The 19510-nt window shown below is 36.1% G+C and overlaps 1 protein-coding gene across 1 annotated transcript in view; it reads left to right on the forward strand.

Annotated features, from left to right (window-relative positions):
* Positions 1–19212, forward strand: part of TOPAZ1 (testis and ovary specific PAZ domain containing 1) — a 56251-nt gene extending 37039 nt beyond the window's left edge. Inside the window, 6 exon segments of the mRNA XM_036267211.1 lie at positions 406–506; positions 3252–3417; positions 12710–12874; positions 14173–14376; positions 15552–15735; positions 18913–19212. Of these exon segments, the coding sequence (XP_036123104.1) occupies positions 406–506; positions 3252–3417; positions 12710–12874; positions 14173–14376; positions 15552–15735; positions 18913–19132 (1040 nt within the window). The 3' untranslated portion in view covers positions 19133–19212.
* The last annotated feature ends 298 nt before the right edge of the window (positions 19213–19510 follow it).

Genomic DNA, 19510 nt, shown 5'->3' on the forward strand with positions numbered 1-19510 from the left:
TTTGGTCCCCGCTAAGGGCGTGTACTCGGTTGCAGTTTGCCCCCGGCCCTGGTTGGGTCATGCGGGTGGCAGCCACTTGATGTGTCCCTTTCACGTCGATGTCTCTGTCTCTGTCTCTCTCTCTTCCTCTCTCTCCCTCTCTCTCCTTCCCACTCTATCTGAACAAAAAATGGAAAAATGTCCTCGGGTGAGGATAAAAAAAAAAAAAGAATAAAAATAAAAATTAAAAAATTCTTAGTTCACAGGCTATATCTAAAAACAGGCCACAAGCCAGATTTGGCCTGTGGGCTATAGTTTGCCGACACCTGGTGTTTGACTTGTATCAATAATTCCATATTAACTTGCCTTTTCCCTTATTTTAAATGACTGTTTCACTTTCTTCCATATGCCTACTTTGTGTTTCAGTTAGCAAAGATCCACAAAATAGTGAAGTAGATAAAACTTTGCTGGGAAGAATTGGAATCAGTGCTATGTACTTCTATCACAAGCTGTTGCAGTGGTCCAAGGTACTTTATTAAATTTTTGTTTGGAATTGGTATTGAAAGTGTTGGTTTTAAATTTTTGAACAGAATATAGGTTAAGTTAGGAATTTGCTAATCATTACAAGTGACAAAATGACTCCCAGACTAGTAAGTGAATTATTAGGTGGTATATTAGGCAAATGTGGAAAGGAGGTGGCATCAGACTGGCTACTATGTAGAATGTCAGTGTAGGGAACACTTAGGAAGCTGTGCTAAATGTCATATTTACTTGAAGCTACTTTCACTTCAGAATTTATTTCACCAGCTCCTGAGTATTAACCAATAGCACTGTAACTTTGCAAGAGTTCAAGACACCTTTTTTAAGATGAACCCAGGATATTCACAATTAATACAACTCTTTAAAAATCATCTCCTAGACTGCTCTGGAATACTTTTGTTTGTTTTTTTATCCTCACCCGAGGACATTTTTTCATTTTTTGTTCAGATAGAGTGGGAGGGAGAGAGAGGAAGAGAGAGAGAGAGAGAAACATCGACATGAAAGAGACACATCAAGTGGTTGCCACCCACACGACCAACCAGGGCCGGGGACAAACTGCAACAGAGGTACATGCCCTTAGCGGGGACCAAACCCGGGTCTCTCTGGACTGCAGGTCGATGCTCTAACTGCTGAGCCAAACCGATCAGGGCTGCTCTGGAATACTATATGCGAAATATCTCGATGTCTGCCTTTGAGGTTTAGCTCACCATAGAAGTGGTCTAGTGATTACAAACCATGTTATACTACCATTGTTTAGATATCCCCGAGAGGTGGCAGGTGGGGTTATAGATTTAGTAAAGTTAAGTAGAGGACAGTCAAATCCCAAATAGGGAGGAAGTGCTGAGGGATGGAGTAATATAGAGTGGAACAGATGAGAGTGCACTCACTATTGAATCAACTATTAATATGTATCTTTTGTTACTTTCTTCTTATAAAGCAGTTATTTCAAAATTGAATGAGTTCAATAACATTTAAGTATATGGTTACTCATCCACATATGAAAGTCATGAACTTTTTAAAATTAAAAACAGCAGAATCATTCTACAGAAGGTGTTTAGTCTCTAAGGTCTCCTAGAGGTTTAGTACTTTTTGTGTGGTAGGCCTAGAATGGGCAGAATGTACCTTGTACCTGGCCCTACTGTCCAGCTTAAGGTTGGTCATAGCATTAATATCATGGATATTTAATGTTGAGAAATTAAGGACTACCTAACAAGAAGATTTTTTTAAAAAACAGTTTGAGCCCTGGCCAGTTTGGCTCATCAGTTAGAGCATCGGTCCACAGACCAAAGAATCTTGGATTCGATTTCCTATAAAGGGCATGTACCTCGATTGCGGGTTCAATCCCCAGCCCCAGTCAGGATCGTGCAGGAGGCAACCAATCAATGTGTGTCTCTTGCATTGATGTTTTTCTCTTTCTCCCTCCCTCCTTCCCACTCTATCTGAAAAAAATCGATGGAAAAATAGCCTCAGGTGAGGATTAAAAAAATTTTTTTAAACATTGATTTTGCTCAAATTTTAGAGTTTAATTTTATTGGGTTATTATTTCTTAAGAGGCTGGTGAATTTGTGTTGTATTTTAATTTAAAAAGTTCACCATGTTATTTAGAAAAAATATTTTATCTCAGTATTTTTAATGAAAACCTATTCCTTTTTTAACATATAAGTAAAACCATTGAAATTAAACTAAAGCAGCCCTGGCCAGTTTGGCTCAGCAGTTAGAGCATTGGCCTGCAGTCTGGAGAGACCTGGGTTCAGTTCCCGCTAAGGGCATGTACCTCGGTTGTGGTTTGTCCCTGGCCCTGGGTGGGTTGTGTGGGTGGCAACCACTCGATGTGTCCCTTTCACGTCGATATTTCTCCCCCCCCCCCATCTGAACAATATATCCAAAAAAAAATGTCCTTGGGTGAGGATAAAAAAAAGAAATTAAAGCAGCTAACTCTTGAAAATGCCCTATTTATATAGTCAAATTGAATATACCTTGACATCATAATATTCATCTGACTCAAAATAGTATAACATATAAAACAAGGGTCTGCAAAATAAGGGCCAATTCTGGCCCACAGCCTGTTTTAATACATATTGAGAACAAGGAGTGTTTTTTACATTTTAAAAGAGATATTAAAAACAATAATGAAAAAGAATGTACAACTGACCAAATGTGACCTGCAAATCTTAAAGTATTTCCTCTATGACTGTTTCTAGAAAAAATTTGCTGACCCCTGATATAAAATAATATGTATCCAGTTTCTGATGTGCAGACTAGAAACAATCTTTATGTAAACTACATGAAATAATTAAGCTGTTGAATCAAAGAAACAATTTTCAACCAACAATCTTATCCTTTTTTTAACTATCATTCTTTATCTAAATTTGTTGATAAATTGTCTTTATTTTCACTTTCCCTCCCTCCTGGATCTCAGGGGCATCAACAGAGAAATGTAAAAACTTATAATCAGTAGTTTCCCACACCAAGGCATGAAATCCTTTCGCCAAAGGAAATCCTTAGGGGAAGCACAATGTATAAAACACATGAAAGAAGAACTGCTGAAAGGGGTCCCACCTTTGCGGCTGAGCAGGAAGAGTAGAGTCTTGGAATAGTTTGAGAACTGTCCATCTAGAATGATGATTCCAATTGGATAATGGGTTTCTCTGTAATTAATCAGTATGACTTTGTATCTCTGTAATAGTTTAAATGATTGATTCTCAGTTAGTGCTTTTTTATTTCTACTCTAGGGAAGGAAGGTCTTAGATACACTGTATGAATTAAAAATACATTTTACAAGTTTAAAAGGACTTACAGGGCCTGAGAAGTTAGCACCAAGATGTCAAATTGTGAATATTGCAGTAGAAATTTTTCTAAAAAGTGGAAGCCTAGATGGTGCCATTTGGGTTTTAAGAGGTAAGTTTTGATGTATGCCAACATAAAATAATTCGTGTTATAAATTCTGGTCTTATATATTATGAATTACATTAAATCAGTAATTTTCAACCTTTTTCATCTCATGGCACACACAAACTAATTACTAAAATTCTGTAACACACCAAAAAAATCTATTTCTTTTGCCGATCTGACAAAGAAATTGGTATAATTTTGATTCATTCACACTGGAAGGCTATTTTGTTGGTGGTTGTTATTTTTTTATTTTATATTTGACCATATAAAGGAAAAGAGGTCAGTGCCCCTAAGCAGTCAGGTACTGCTTGTTTTAAAAATTCTTGAACACCAATTGAAAATCACTGCCTTAAGTTGATATTGAATTGTGGGTGATAATTTGGTCTAAACCCTAGTGGTCCTGTGGGTAGGAAAGGTGGTGATTGTATAAATTAAAGGAGAACATTAACCTAGCTTTAAAGAAGAAATTGTATGAACCTTTGTTGAAAAGCTAGTTCTTTCTTTGGCATAGTCACCATACTAAATTCTTGACCTGGATTATCTCAATTAATCTTCATAGAAACCTTATGAGTTTGGAATTATTACAATCTCCATTTTATGGATAGAAAATAAATGTCAGAGAATTAAGCAAATTGCCCTAGATGACATAATGAGTAACAAGTGGAGGCCAGATACATACCCAGACAGTCCAGGTTTAGAGCCCAGGCTTCAGTTGTGATCTGAGACAAGGAAATTCTGATTGCAATCTGATGAATTCTATCTTTGCATATGCAGGCAAACATGACTTCCAACAAAGACAAGTAAAACTTACTTTCCCTAGTAATTTAGTCCATCTAGCAGAAATTAAAATGAAATTAAGGTCCTGGCCAGTTTTGCTCAGTGGTTAGAGCATCAGCCTGAGGTCCAGAGAGACCCTGGTTTGGTTCCCACTAAGGGCACGTACCTCGGTTGCAGTTTGTCCCTGGCCCTGGTTGGGTCGTGCGGGAGGTAGCCACTCGATGTGTCCCTTTCACGTCGATGTTTCTCTCTCTCTCTTCTCTCTCCCTCCCACTCTATCTGAACAAACAATGGAAAAATGTGCTCAGGTGAGGATAAAAAAAAAAAAAAAAATTAAGCCAGCAAAAGGAACCACAGTTTGTTTGGTATGAGGTAAATAAAAATGTAGAGAGCATAGTAGTAGAACAGCATGGTATCTAACAGTAACTCGGGCTACTTGGACCATCAGGCAGATTTTATTTGATAAAATGGAATACGAAAAAGAAACCTTGACAATCTGAGTTTAGGTGGCAGGATGGAGTATATGCACAAGTAAAGCAAATAACCTTTACACTAACCCACAAACATATGTACTGGCACACATATGTTTATTCAGTGCCGAGAGTATATGGAATACAGAGGCTATGAGTGGACTTCATGATCAAAAGCTTGTTTGGAAAAGGTTTTCTTAAGCTTAACAAACCTAGCCAATAAGATTTGCTAAGTGGGGAAGGGAAACCAAGATACAAAAATAGAAATTAGCAAAATGCAAGCCAGAGTTCACTAGCTAAGCTCTGATAGAAGAGATGTGGCAAGAAATGGAAAGGCTAAAATAATTGATTAAAATGGGTTTGGTCATTCTGTAAAATGAAATTTCTGCCTGAAAGTTCCTGGCACAACTAGTCTTTCTCAAACTAGAGAATGAAGGGAAGTTTGTGGGAGGGGAATTTGTCCAAGGAGATTTAGAATTTTTACAATCTTGTTTCAATTTTGAGATTATCTTTAAAACTTCAAGTTATGAGTGCAGGTTTCTCTTTTGCAGTGAACATTTCAATTGAAAATCATTTTCATACATAAAATTTTCTTTCTTCAAAAGAAGGACCCACAGAAGTATACTAAGTTCTCCCCAGAATTTTTTGTTCTTGAAAGGGTGCTTCAGTGAACAGGCCATTCTCAAGAAAGGGAATATAAATGGCTGAACCTCACTTGTAGTGAGACTAATACTCTTAAGAGAAGCATACATTAAAATAACAAAACACCTTTCAGACTAGCAGAGATCAGTGTTTGGTGATTAGCATTTAGTGAGGATATAGAGAAACAGGCACTCACATGCATTATCTTTAGGGCTTTTTGGGCAAAATACCTGTCAAAATTGAAAATGCATATTTCACTTAACTCATTAATTCCATGTCTCGGAATTTCTCCAACAAACATATTTATATCTTTATACAAGGGTATGAATGGTACCTGATCTGGAATCTTTTTTTTTTTTTTTTTTACTATCACCAGTGGTAATAGAGGATTCAAGATAACTCAAGTGTCCATTAGGGGAATATCAGTTAAACTATGTGATGACCATGCGCTGGAATGAGGCACATCTATAGATATGCATTTGGAATGATTTCAGGACCTTTTGTCAAGTGAAAAAAGGAATGTGCAGAATAGTGTATACAGTATGCTACCATTTGTGTAAAAATAAAATAAAATTGCTATATATGTATGTGTTTATATACCCTTAGAATATTTGTAGAAGGATGCACAGAAAACAAGTAATAATGGTTGCTTCTGAGAAGGGAATTGAGTGCTTGGGGCTGGAATGAGAGGCAGATCGACCTTTTACGTAGGTTTTTTTCTATATGTTTTCCTTTTTAAAAAGTACATTTAAGCCCTGGACAGTTTGAGTGGTGGGTTCGATTCCAGTCAAGAGGATGTCGTTCAGTCCCCAGCCCTGGTCGCGGTCTTGCAGGAGGCAACCTATCGATGTGTGTCTCTCACCTCGATGCTTCTCTCTCTCTCTCCCTCCCTGAAGATAAATGGGAAAATGTCCTTGGGTGAGGATTAATAAATAAATAAATAAATAAATAAATAAATAAATAGTGCATTTATTACCTACTAAACTTTTTAAAGAAGGGGTTACATACAATATTCATGTTTGAAAATTGCCAGATATTTTACCCATGTTTGGTTTAGTGGGTGACAGACTTTATGATGAGAAGAAATACATTGTTTTGGCTTTTTACTTTCACATTTAAAAGTCTTTCTCAACACTAGTAGCTTGTATCCTGGTACATAAATGAACAACAAATACCTGCCCTACCTCCTTTCCCTTACCAACATAAAAAAGCCTTAAAATCATAATTTTATAATCATAGTTTGGATACTGAAAAATAACTGTAGAATATAAATTTGGGAAAAATTATGCTGCCTTTTATTGAGAAACTACCCTTGAATTTTAAAATAACTTTTTTTTTATCCTCACCTGAGGACTTTTTTTTCCATTTTTTGTTCAGATAGAGTGGGAGGGAAAGAGAAGAAGAGAGAGAGAGAAACATCAACATGAACAGGACACATCAAGTGGCTGCCACCCATACCACCCAACCAGAGCCAGGGACAAACCAACCGAGGTACATGCCCCTAGCGGAAACCGAACCCAGGTCACTCTGGACCTCAGGCCGATGCTCTAACTGCTGAGCCAAACCAGCCAGGGCTAAAATACTTTTAATGCCATAATATAACTAATTATAGAGAAATAGGAAAAGGCAGATAAGCAAAACTTATTATAAAAATTCCTTATTCAGTCACCCAGAAATGACTACTATCCACTTTAATATTACTATATAGGCTTTTTTGTACCTTAAATTTTTTTCAAGAAAAAGTCTTTGTATGGACAGCCTTCTGTGAAAAGGAATATTCTACTGCAACATCATTTAATGGACTGCATGATTTTCCATCTTATGAATATATATATATATACACATATATATGTGTGTGTGTATGTATATGTATGTATGTATATACACATATATATAAACATATCCATGAATCCACTCTTCTTGAACCAGCTTATTTTCAAATGTCTATGATAAACAATAATCCCTGCCAAACATCTCTTTGTAAAAACCTTTATTATGTCCTTAGGATAAATTCTGATGGAATTGCTGGGTTAATGGATAGAGCAGGTTAAAGCTTTTGGTAATGTTGACAAATTTGCCCTCATTCCTGTTCAGATTTGCAGCAAGTTATTTTGAGTTTATTAGAAAGCCCCTTTTAGAAAAATCCTAGAGAAATATTACATAGGTATATATTCTATACAGACATTGTCCTTTCAGGGATCACAAGTGCAATGTAAATAGCCCAAGTGTTAGTGCTCAATATTCTGTCAGTTATCAGACAGACGGGTGCATCACCAGTGATAACAGAGGATTTTACTATTCAGTATAATCCATTCCAAGTCTTGTCTCTGTGAATAGGAACAAAATACTCTACACCTTTAGAAAGGTTGTACTGATTATAGTCTTCTTACCAGTGTGTGAAGATGCATATTATGAAACACTCTTGCCAACTCTGTATTTTTTTTTTTTTTAATCCTCACCCGAGGACATTTTTCCATTTTTTGTTCAGATAGAGCAGGAGGGAGAGAGAGGGAGAGAGAGAGAGAGAAACATCGATGTGAAGGGACACATCGAGTGGCTGCCACCCACACAACCAACCAGGGCTGGGGACAAACTGCATCCGAGGTACGTGCCCTTAGCGGAAACCGAACCTGGGTCTCTCCGGACCGCAGGCCGACGCTCCAACCGCTGAGCCAAACCGGCCAGGGCTTTTTTTTTTATTCTTTTTTTTTAATCATCAGATAGAGTGGGAGGGAAGGAGAGAGAGAGACAGAAACATTGACGTGATAGAGCCACATTGACTGGTTGCCTCCTGCACGACCCGACCAGGGCCGGGGACGAACCGCAACCAAGGTATGTGCCCTTGACCAGGAATCGAACATGCGACTCATTGGTCTGCGGCCCAACACTCTTAACTGCTGAGCCAAACCGACCAGGGCTGTATATTATCTTTTATATCTTTGCTAGTTTGTAGAGCAAAAGTGATATTCACTGCTTTACTTTGCATTAATTGCTTCTTAGAAAAGTTTTTTTCATTTGTCCTTATTCTTTCATGAATTATCAATTCATGTTCTTGGTCTGTTTTTGAATTGTAATTTTTCTCTTCATTACTGATTTATTGTAATATTTTCTCTTCATTTGCTACATACCAAGCATTGTGTGAAGTATATTACTTGTATCACCTCATTGGATCAACACCAACCTCATGAGGTAGCTGATGAGGACACTAAGGTTCAGAGAAGATCACACAGCGAATAAGTATGGAGCAAGAATTACAGTCTAGATCTCTCTGTCTACAAAGTCCGTATTTTTAAGCCCTACACCAGTACTGTTATTACCTTGTCTTTCCTTTAAATGGACTTGTGTAAAATTGTAACTACAGCAGAAGCACAAATCACACAAGCAAACCCAAACTAAGTGGGTCAGCCACATCCAAATGGTGATTTTGATCTTGTTTTCAAACCTGGCCACCACAATGCCCTGGGAGGCTTGTGAAAACACAGATTGCTTGGCCCACCCCAATATTTTCAGATTCATTAAGTCTGAGATGGCTCCTGAGAATTGCATTTCTCATAAGTTCTCAAATATGGCTGATGATGCTGGTCTGGGGACCTCACTTTGAAAGCCACTTACCTACACACACACTCTTGTGGTGACTTCACACCTCACCTGTGTCCAAAATCATGCTTCCTAAAGTCACTCCCCTAGTTTATTAACCACTGCTATAAGCATTACCATTTTTATTATGGATTATCTGTGGACATGCTTCATTTACTATCTTTACACCTTTTAGGGAAGAAATTGCTATTTTGGGAAGGATTTTTTTCTTTGGAGTTTTATTGAAATACAATCGACATATAACACTGTTAGTGTAAGGTGTACAATGTAATAGCTTGACTTACATATACTGTGAAATGATTACTACAATAAGTTTAGTTAACATCTATAATTTCATATGAATAAAAAAAATGTTTTTACCTTTTGATGAGAACTCATAGGATCTACTCTCTTCACAACTTTCAAATAGACCATACAGCAGTGTTAACTACAGTCATCATGTTGTGCATCACTTCCCCAGTATCTGTTTATCTTACAACTAGAAGTCTGTACCTTTTAACCACCTTTATCTAGTTCCCCCGCCCCTCAAACCCCACTGCTGGTAACCATACATCTGATCTCTCTTTCTGGTTTGGGGTTTTTTGTTGTTGTTGTTTGGAATTTTAGATTTCACATATAAGTTAGATCATATAGTGTTTGTCTTTCGCTGTCTGACTTATTTTACTTAGCATAAGGTCCATCCATCTTGTCTCAGGCTGGAGTTTTTGAAAGCATATATGAGTGGATGTTTTTGTGTTTTTTAAGTATTAACTTTTTTTATACTAGGAAATTTAATATAAGGGTTAGCTCAAACTCCTGGACCTTAGTAACTGTCACCACTATACTAATATAAGCATATAAACAATTTAATATTTCTTAAACTGTATTGTCTTCATTTTTGATCAGTGGGTGGCTTTTCTCAGCACAATGTTGTTTGGCCAAGTCATCATCAGCCTCTGTTTTAATACCACAGTTTCACTTATATCTAGTTTAATCTACATATAGCCACTATTTAGGTCATTAATACCTCTTTCCCAAATAATTTTCACCAAATGTGAACACTGGTCATTTTCATTGATGGGATATTAGATTTGTGTTCATTTCTTCTTTGTACTTTCCTTAAGTTTTATTTATCTTTTTTTTTATCCTCACCCGAGGACATTTTTGCATTTATCTTCAGATAGAGCAGGAGGGAGGAAGGGGGGAAGAGAAAAACATTGACATGAGAGAGACACATCGACTGGTTGCCACCCACACAACCCAACTGGGGCCGAGGACAAATTGCAACCAAGGTATGTGCCCTTGCGGGAACTGAACCTAAACTCTCTGGTCTGCAGGACAACGCTCTTAACCGCTGAGCCAAACTGGCTAGGGCATTGTACTTTCCTTGAATTTTATAGAGATAGTTTATATTTAAAAGTAAACATTATTTTAAAAGTAAGTCAACCGCCTGGCTGGTGTGGCTCAGTGGTTGAGCATCAACCCATGTACCAAGAGATCGCTAGTTCAATTGCCAGTCAGGGCACATGCCCAGGTTGTGGGCCTAATCCCCAGTGGGGGGCATGCAGGAGGTGCCTAGTTGATGTTTTCTCTCATCCATGTTTCTCTCCTTCTCCCTTCCTCTCTCTCTCTAATATCAATAAATTTTAAAAAATTTTAAGTTAAATCAACCAACTTGTTCTCATTCTAAGTAATAATATATATGAAATCACAGGTTTAAGTGATCCTTTTATTTTTATAATTTCTATAATACACAAATTATTAAAATTATAATGTAACATCTAAAATTCAGATACCATCAATGATGTATATATCACTTAGGAAAATGTATTATTTCTTCTTTTGCATTTTTATTTTCTTCTTTTGCCCAACTTTAATAATTTGTTTTGTATCATGCTTTAGGCAGTTCTTAGCTATCTCAAAATTACATATTCACCCATATAGTCTTCAATTTTTTTTAATTCATTGTTACTTTAGAAGTTAGATGAGGTAGGAACCTAATTTTTTCTATTTCCCCCAGATGTCCCAACTCATTCTTTACTCACTTATTTGAAATGCCACTTTTAGCATATATTAGAATCTTATATCTGCTTGGGTCTGTTTCTGTACTTGTCTTCACTCCCAGAGAGCTCTTTTCTGTGCGAGCACCATATTCTGTTTAGTTAATATAGCTTTGGAATAGGTGATAATATTTATCTACTTAGGCAAGGCTACCCTCACTCCTCTTCTTTTCCATACTATTTTTACTATTCTGAACTGTTTATTCTTTGGGGTGTATTTCAGAATTATTGAGTCAGGCTTTTTAATATAGTTCTGTAGGAAATTTGGTTGGGATTTTATTAAATGTATACATTTAGGGGAGAATGGATATGTTTAGATATTACCCCCAGCCCCATCAAGGTATTCACCATAGTAACGGATAGTTATTTGCTTGTCTTACTGACTAGCCTGGAAAGTCATCCAATGCACACTGTCTTAATAGTCTTTCATTCTCAGTGCCTACATTCAGAATCTTCAGGTAATGACTGAATATATGTTGGAAGGTAAGTGGACAAAGAATGTCTATTATAGATAATTTGCTTGCCTTTTGACTCTGATATTTTTAGACAAATTGAAAATATTTCCCAACTATGGAACAGAAGAAAAACATGAGGATTAATGCAATAAGAACTTTATCACCATACAACTAGTACTAAGTGCACTGTAAACTTTTTCTTTGAGAATTTATTCTTATAAGAGTTCTTATAAAATTTTCATAAAAGTATTTATGTTGATCAAGTTGTGAACTGGTTGAATTAAGCGTATTCATTTCTAAGTGACTTCCCAACCATTGGTTTCATTTAACTTTGATACCTAAAATAATCAACTTAGATTTTTAAGATATCTACACAATTTGGTAAGATTTCAAAATCAATCTCCTAAAATATATTAGTCCTTCAAAAATACATTATTCTACCTTAACAAAAAACAATGAGTACTAAATAAAGAATAATGCAATTTTTTATGGAAAAATACCACATGGTCTATTTTTTGTGTCATGTATCCACCAGATATGACTAACAAAAAATAAGGAACTTTAGCATTACAGTTCTTTTCTTAAGCTGTGTGATGAGCACATACGTATTTATTTTATTATTATGCTTTTGTAGCTTAAATATGTTAGTCTGCCATACATATAAAATATTTTATAATAAAAAATGTTTTTAAAATTGAAAAGCTGTTCCCCAAGAATATCAAAACTAATTAAACTATGTGTTTTTTATTGTAAAATTGAAGTTGTTCACACAAATATTTTACATTATTACAAGTATTTGTTATAATCTGAATATTTTTGTCATATAAAAATAAACATTAACTTCTGAATTAATAGTTGATTAGTTTACTAAGAAAAATAAAGAATTAAAAAATAATATAATAAGGCATTATTATCATCACTATATAAATTGTTTCTAATAAATTTGAGCCATAGTTTTCATTTCTGAGTTCACATATCTAAGTTTTGTCACTCTCTAAAAGATATTCAGAAACATTATTTGTGTCCAGCTGGTGTGGCTCAATGAAATGAGCATCATTCAATGGACTGAGAGGTCACAGTTTGATTCCTGATCAGGGCACATGCCTGGGTTTCGGGCTCTATCCCCAGTAGGGAGCATGCAGGAGGCAGCCAATGGATGTTTCTCTCTCACATAGATGTTTCTATCTATCTCTACCTTCCTCTCTCTAAAAAAAATCACTAAAAACATATTTAAAAAATAAAATAAAAACATTAGTTTTGATTATACTAAGTATAATTTTCATAGTGTAAAATATTAGTACTTTTTTCTTTTTGAAAGAGTCAGAATGGATAATCAATACACCGCTATGGCCTTGTGATAGACTGGATGTACTCAATCGACATAATCTGCTCTGTACAATTGCACATGAAATCTTAGCCAAAAGCCTTTATAGACAGACATTTGAAGTTTTGCAAAATCTTCCAGGCTTTCAAAATTCTCAAGGTATGTTTTTTAAGTCTAGCTTAATTATGTCTTGCCCATCTGGTATTTAACTGTTAATAAGGAACAGTTCTCCACCTGTTTTGGTTGGGTTTTATATTCCAGCCTATATTTTTAATGAAGTTGTTTTCTGTAAAATGTGTTTTCTGCAAATTGAATATGCTTCCCTGATGGTTTTTTTGTTTTGTTTTTAAAGCAGAGATGGTTCTCTTTGGGTTGTCAGCAATCCCTAACAGAAGCCTTTTCATCATTCCTCTTTCCCTACCTCTATCAAGTCGTCGGCAAACAATATGCTAAGTGCCCCCAGAAAGATTTATATCTTAAAACAATTCATTGCATTGGAATAATGAAGAATACTTTTTTTTTTATTAACAAATATAGAACTTGGTTTCCATTACCTTATAACATAGGTAAACATGAAATTAGTAAAGGAAAGTAAGCAGATGACAGGTTCAAAGAAAGAGAAGACTGATGTGAGTAATGGCAGGTAGTGCTCTTGAATGCTAAAGCTCACATATATGGACAGGAAGAGGGCCTCCATGTTAAGGGAAACGAGCAAAGGCTTTTTGTGGTGAGTTCAGAGATGGGTTAACATTTAATGAAACGACCTGAGGGCTCCCCCACTTCAGTGCTTCATCAATCAAAGTTGGTATTTTAGAAAAGTTCCTCTGGTGGTAATGTTTAGGAAGAGACTAAAGGTAAGGAGATTAATTTTCTGATAAGGCCTGGACCACTAAGATATCCTAAAGTGATTGAAGACCTAGAGTCGAGGTTATAGATTGAACTGACTGAATATCGGGAACAAAAGACTTAGGAGTCTCCAAGATGACTTCACTTTCTTCTAAGTGAAGAATAGAAAGGAATAGAAATACCCAATAACCAATAAAGGAACTTTTTTTCATTTGAAAGTAAATATTTATGAGAGGATGATTTATTTTCAGTCATGGCAAATATATGTCTGAGGTCTGAACTGTAGGTAGAATACAGACAGAACCATGCAGTCATCCATCTGAGACGCTGCGAATGCAGTCACATGGGATCACAGAGGCCTTAACGCAGCTTCTGAAACCCGTCAGGCATCCTTTCGTCCTTTCGTATTTTTCATTACAAAGTAAATGAACAGTTTGCTTTTGTTGAATGCTTTTTTGTTGGTTACTTAGAGAACATGTGAGACGATTGCATTTCAGTGACTGTGACACCTAAAGTGCCAAGGAGAGCAGAGGGAAAAGGAAAGTAGTACAAGATAGATGTTTGAAAGGCTAAGGTAGACCAACTTCATTGTATCTGTTTTTTCTTTTCAGAAACTGTGGAGGTCTCACAATATAGCCTTCTTTTTAATAAACTTCTAGATGCCTGTGTAGAAAGCAACAGTCTTGGTGTTTCATCCTCCATAGCAGAATTCATGATTTCAAAGAGCATCCCTATTGATTTTTCCTTTCTTAGAAGATTAATTACTTCTTTAGGAAGGAGTTGTTTATGGCTCAAAGCCAGAGCTCACTACAAAAGTAAGTTACATTTGAAAAAAAAATTTATATATTGATTTTGAGTTTGATTTTCCAACCCTGAATCTTTTGTATAAAATTTACAACCAGACATTCAAATATGTGCAAAGAGCAGTTGATACACATTCAAAGAAAGTGGTCTAAACAGACTTGTGCTCTGTTTTGAAACCTGTTATTCCTCTTGTTTCTAATTACTGTATCTTTATTTCTTTGCACATTTATCAGTATGTCCACCAGAGGGTATGCAAGGGAAATAAATGACAGGATTTGAACCAGTTAGGTGTATCTTATAAATATATAGAAGTAAACCAACTGGGAGAATGAAGTTTAAGAAATATTTACATATTTTATTTATCCCTGCTAAATCCCTGAGTTTTAAAGAATATTTTATAACAGGCCACATAGGAAGTACAGAGGTTGCCAGTACAAAGAACATGATACATAACAGTGTTTCACATGGCTCCTAATAGACTTTGTTAATCTATTTTCAGCTGTTTCTCTAACCAATAAACCTGGAAAACACACTGAGCACCTACAGGATGGAAATGTATTTTATTCATTTTTATAACTAGTGTTTAGTTCAGTGTCAGTAAATATGCATTGAATAGACTACAGTTGACCCTTGAACAACATGGGGCGTGGGGTTAGAGGTGTCAACCCTCCACGTAATAAAAAAATCCATGGATAACTTTTGGCTCCTCAAAAACTTAACTACTAACAAAGCACTATAAAAAAGTATACTAAAAAATACTGTAATAACTGTGACAGAAATTACAGTTAGAAGATTTTATTTCCTATTCTCTTCCTATATTTTAGGTTCATAATGTATGTAGTTGCTATTAGACTAGGTCCCATATTAAAACAAAATCCAACTAGTTATTCTGGTTTTTCAGTTATTCTGAAATTATGTTGTGTTGACAATGGCTTCAAAGAAATGGTTGTCACGGTGAGGCTCAACAGTTGTTTTTAACATAGTTCTTGTTTCATATTTAATATTTCAAAAACATTTTATAAGGAATAATTTTAAATGTACCAGGATAAGCTCACTACCATATAATTTTTGCTTCTAATGTGGACAGTTATTCTGTACTGTAATTATCACCTATGGATATTTTGGAAGTCTAGGTTTTAACCTATTAGAGTTTTTGTAAAGTTTGATCTATTATTTGATTTTTCAGGCGCTCTTTCATTGGGTTGCTATCCACCATTAGAGGGAAATTTATACCGAAAACTTCTACGGATTCCTTCTTATTTATCTGAGATTGAAATGCTTTTAGCTATTGAAATCTTCCTGGTATCTAATGCTAGTAGTATTCAGAGTCCTGGTACTCCTGCGCAGACACTGCAGATAGTTTTGAAAAGGTTGGTTGATAAAACTTCTAATTGCATCCTGAAAGCAAATCATGACTCCCCACACCTGCCCTAGGGTGTAAATGTTTTATATATTTGTGTGTGTGTGTATGCTTATATATGTTTATATTTATATAATTGTGTAATGTGTACTTACAAACCTTAGTAACAGTTAAATTGAGAAAGAATGTGACCTGGTGGAGAGTTAAAACCAAAACATTCAATAAAAACTTGACCTTCAAAGATGCATACATGTTCAAAGAGATGAGTCCTCTTTAGGTATCTTTCTCATGTAGGTGCCTAAAAGTTACTTATCTTTTTGGTCAACACAAAAATCTAAGAACCAGGTCTGAAAGGGAAATGTGTGATAGCTTATTAGATTCAATCAATTCTGTTGAAAATAAAGCCATCAGCCTAGTGTCTGTATTTTAAATTGTTGTTTTAAATGCATAAATATTATAGTGTAACTGTTGGGCCAGACTAGCATCCCTCAAGTGATTTTGTTCAAAGTTCCATAATTTAAGCTTATACCATTCCTATTTCTTGTCAGCCTTATCCAGGAAACTTATAATATAAGGATCTCATGGGATTCCTGTTTTAGAACTGATAAGAATTTAGCTTCAGTTTACTTGTGTTACAAACCAGATCCTCAGGTTGAATATTCTGTCAGTTATCTATTACTGTTTATAAATTATCCCAAAACTTAGTGGCTTAAAACAGCAAATCTTTTCATTTCTGTGGGTCAGGAATTTTGGAATAGCTTAGCATGGTGGTTCTGGCTCAGGGTCTGTCATACTTGGAGTCAGGGTATGGTCAGGAGCTGCAGTCACCTACCTGATGGCTTGGCTGAGGCTGGAGGATCCGTTTCCTAGATGGCTCATGAGAAGCCTCAGTTCCTTGCCACATGGGCCCTTCCATCGGTTCTTTGAGTGTCTTCATGACGTGACTGCTAACTACTCTCTGAGTGGGAAATCCAAGAGAGAAAAAGCAAGGAGGAAGCTGTGCTTTTTATGATCTATGTCAAGAACTTTGAAGGCTCTGAGATTTTACCCTATTTACACAAGTCAGCCTGCCGGTTTCATGGATCCTAGCATAAGACACCAGACTCCTGGGTTGGAAACAGAGCATTTTATTACTTATGGTACAGCAACAAGCAGCAGGATTATCTGCATATTTGTATCTCTGTGGCCCCCGAGTCCCACAGACGGGCCCAGATGGATACCTGCACACGCAGGCTGTTAAAGCAGAGGGATCCTGAATTTAGAGAACCCAAATCACCTATAATGGGTAATAAGCTCTCTGCTCTGCAGGAAAACAATATCTCCATCTTAAAAGGCTGTAACAAACCTGCCCTTTGCTCCAGAAAGAGAAACTATCTTTCTTTCAAGTTTGATCACTATATAAACATCCTTGAAATCCAGAACAAGGGGTAGTCAGTGTCTCTGCTCTCAAAACTTTGGAAATGCAAGGAAGGGACCCATGGAGAATTGTTATCTAATAACCTAGTGTCCAGAGTTGTACACTGTTATTTCTGCTTTATTTTATTTGTGATAAATCAGCCATTTACTCTCACCCATACATAAAACAAATTAGGAAATAATTTGTTTATGGCCACTTTTTTCGTTGTGGTTGGTGACACTCTTACAAATGTCCCCATTTCCCCCACCCTTTGCCCATCTCCACCCAGGCCCTGCCCCACCCCCACCCCTTCCCTCTGGCCATCAGCACACTGTTGTCTATGTCATGCATATATGTTCTTTGGCTAATCCCTCCACCTTCTTTCATCCAGTCCTCTCATCCCCTCCCCTCCCTCCGACAGCTGTCAATCTGCTCCATGTGTCCATGCCTCTGTTTTCTATTTTGTTTGACAGTTGATTAGGGCTGCCTTCATTTTTAAACAAACTAAAATTGGCTTTTTTTGTTTTGGCTCTGTTCTTTTCTGAGAGCTTCCTTATTTACTCTGTGCACTACAGTGGTGAGGCTTTGCGCTCCCCATCATCCTAATGAGGGTGTGGTTTCTCATAGGTTTGTATTTTTCACACATATGCAGCCTCTGTATTCATTGTTGAATTGCAGGGATATGTGTGACCCCAGTGCATAACTAGTGACATGCCTAGATCTTTGATTTTGTCCAAGCCAATATTGTTTTCTCTTATGATCATACTGAACCCCATCTTATTACAATAACCTCTGAGAAAGAATTTTATTCATCCTTAGAGTTTCAAAAACTGCACATAGTTGGCACATGCCCAATCTACCAGATTCTAGGCACCAATTCCTAAACCAGGAGGTAATAGAAGGCGCCTGACCAATCTTTCCTTTCTGTGACCACTGGTTCCTGTTCCAAGTGGAAGTTCTTACTCCCACCACTCTGTGGACCACACTGTGCTTTTAATGCACATAGGCTTATTCTTGGGCCTTGCTGCTGGACCCTATAGATGCTAATAGCAGGATGCAACAAATACAAAGAAAATGTGGTGCTTAATATAACAACCACACCTCTATTTTAATACTTCCCACTCCCTATCCCATAGGAAACATGGCCATTAGGTATAAATTTTATGAAATTTGGAGACTAGAAGTTATTAGAAAAGTAAATTCTAGCACTTTTGTGAAGTACCTTAAATCAGGACTGAAGAAAACCAGAAATTTAGTAAATACTATAATTTCTGTTACCAAAGGTCAGCTACATAGTATGTTTACAATTAAAAATAGCCTGTATCAAGGTAAAACATGTCAGTAACTCCAAACTTAATTAAATTCAATATTCTTTTATGCATTATCATGAAAATTTATGCAGTTAACTTTGAAAACACAAAGATTGAGGTTATTAGCAGTGTACTATATCAGTGTTTGTCAAACTATGGGTTGTGGGCCATTTGTATGGTAAAATCAGTTTTGGGGATTGCAGCCACATTATTAAAACTGAGACAATGGAAAATAGAGTACATTGTCATAAGGGTACATCTTGTTTTCTGAAACTTCAGTTTTCATGTATGAGGATGTCTACTGGGTCACATTATAAAACATCTTTCTTATGTGTCATGGTCAAAAAAGTTTGAAAGCCACTGGTAGAATAGTATAGTAAAAAGTCTGTCATAACTAGTACTAATAAATGTAAATATCTTTTGAAGAAACCATATAGCTTCTTTTTAGAATTTCTGACTTGGTGAAGTCTTTACTTTGTAGATGTGAAGAAAACAAATCTCGGAGCAAGGATGATTATCAAGCTGCAGTGGAAAGATTAATGATTGCGGCTCGTTTATCAGATCCAAAGCTTTTCATTAAGCACATGACCGTCAATGTTAATAAGGAACAGGTTTATAGTTTGGAACATTGCTCTGCCCTGAAATGGTTGAAAGAAAACATGAAGTGGGCTGGAAAGGTTTGGCTCTTCAATAAACATTAGTTATTACTTTTTTTTTTTTAAGTTCAAGTAATCACTGTTGAAAATAAAAGGCAATAAAAATAAAGACGGTTTTCACTATATTCAGCCTTTGCCCTTTATTGATTTATAGAAGTTAATAGTTTTCAAACACTACAAAATTTATTGATGTATGCAATTTATAATAGTTATACAAAACCCCACTGAAGTGATTTTTCAAATTACTTTTTGACTACTTTTTAAATTCAGAAAACCTAATTATGGTAAATCCCTATTTATTCTGAAATTCAGACATTGAAAAATCACAAACTGAATGAATACTGTGCAGCATTTCATTAGAGGGAGACATAAAAGGGGAAATGTGCAAGTGGGTAACTGAGTATTCAGAAAAACCTTTTGGGG

The sequence above is a fragment of the Molossus molossus genome, unplaced genomic scaffold (assembly GCF_014108415.1).
Source record: "Molossus molossus isolate mMolMol1 unplaced genomic scaffold, mMolMol1.p scaffold_m16_p_18, whole genome shotgun sequence".
Lineage (NCBI taxonomy): Eukaryota > Metazoa > Chordata > Mammalia > Chiroptera > Molossidae > Molossus > Molossus molossus.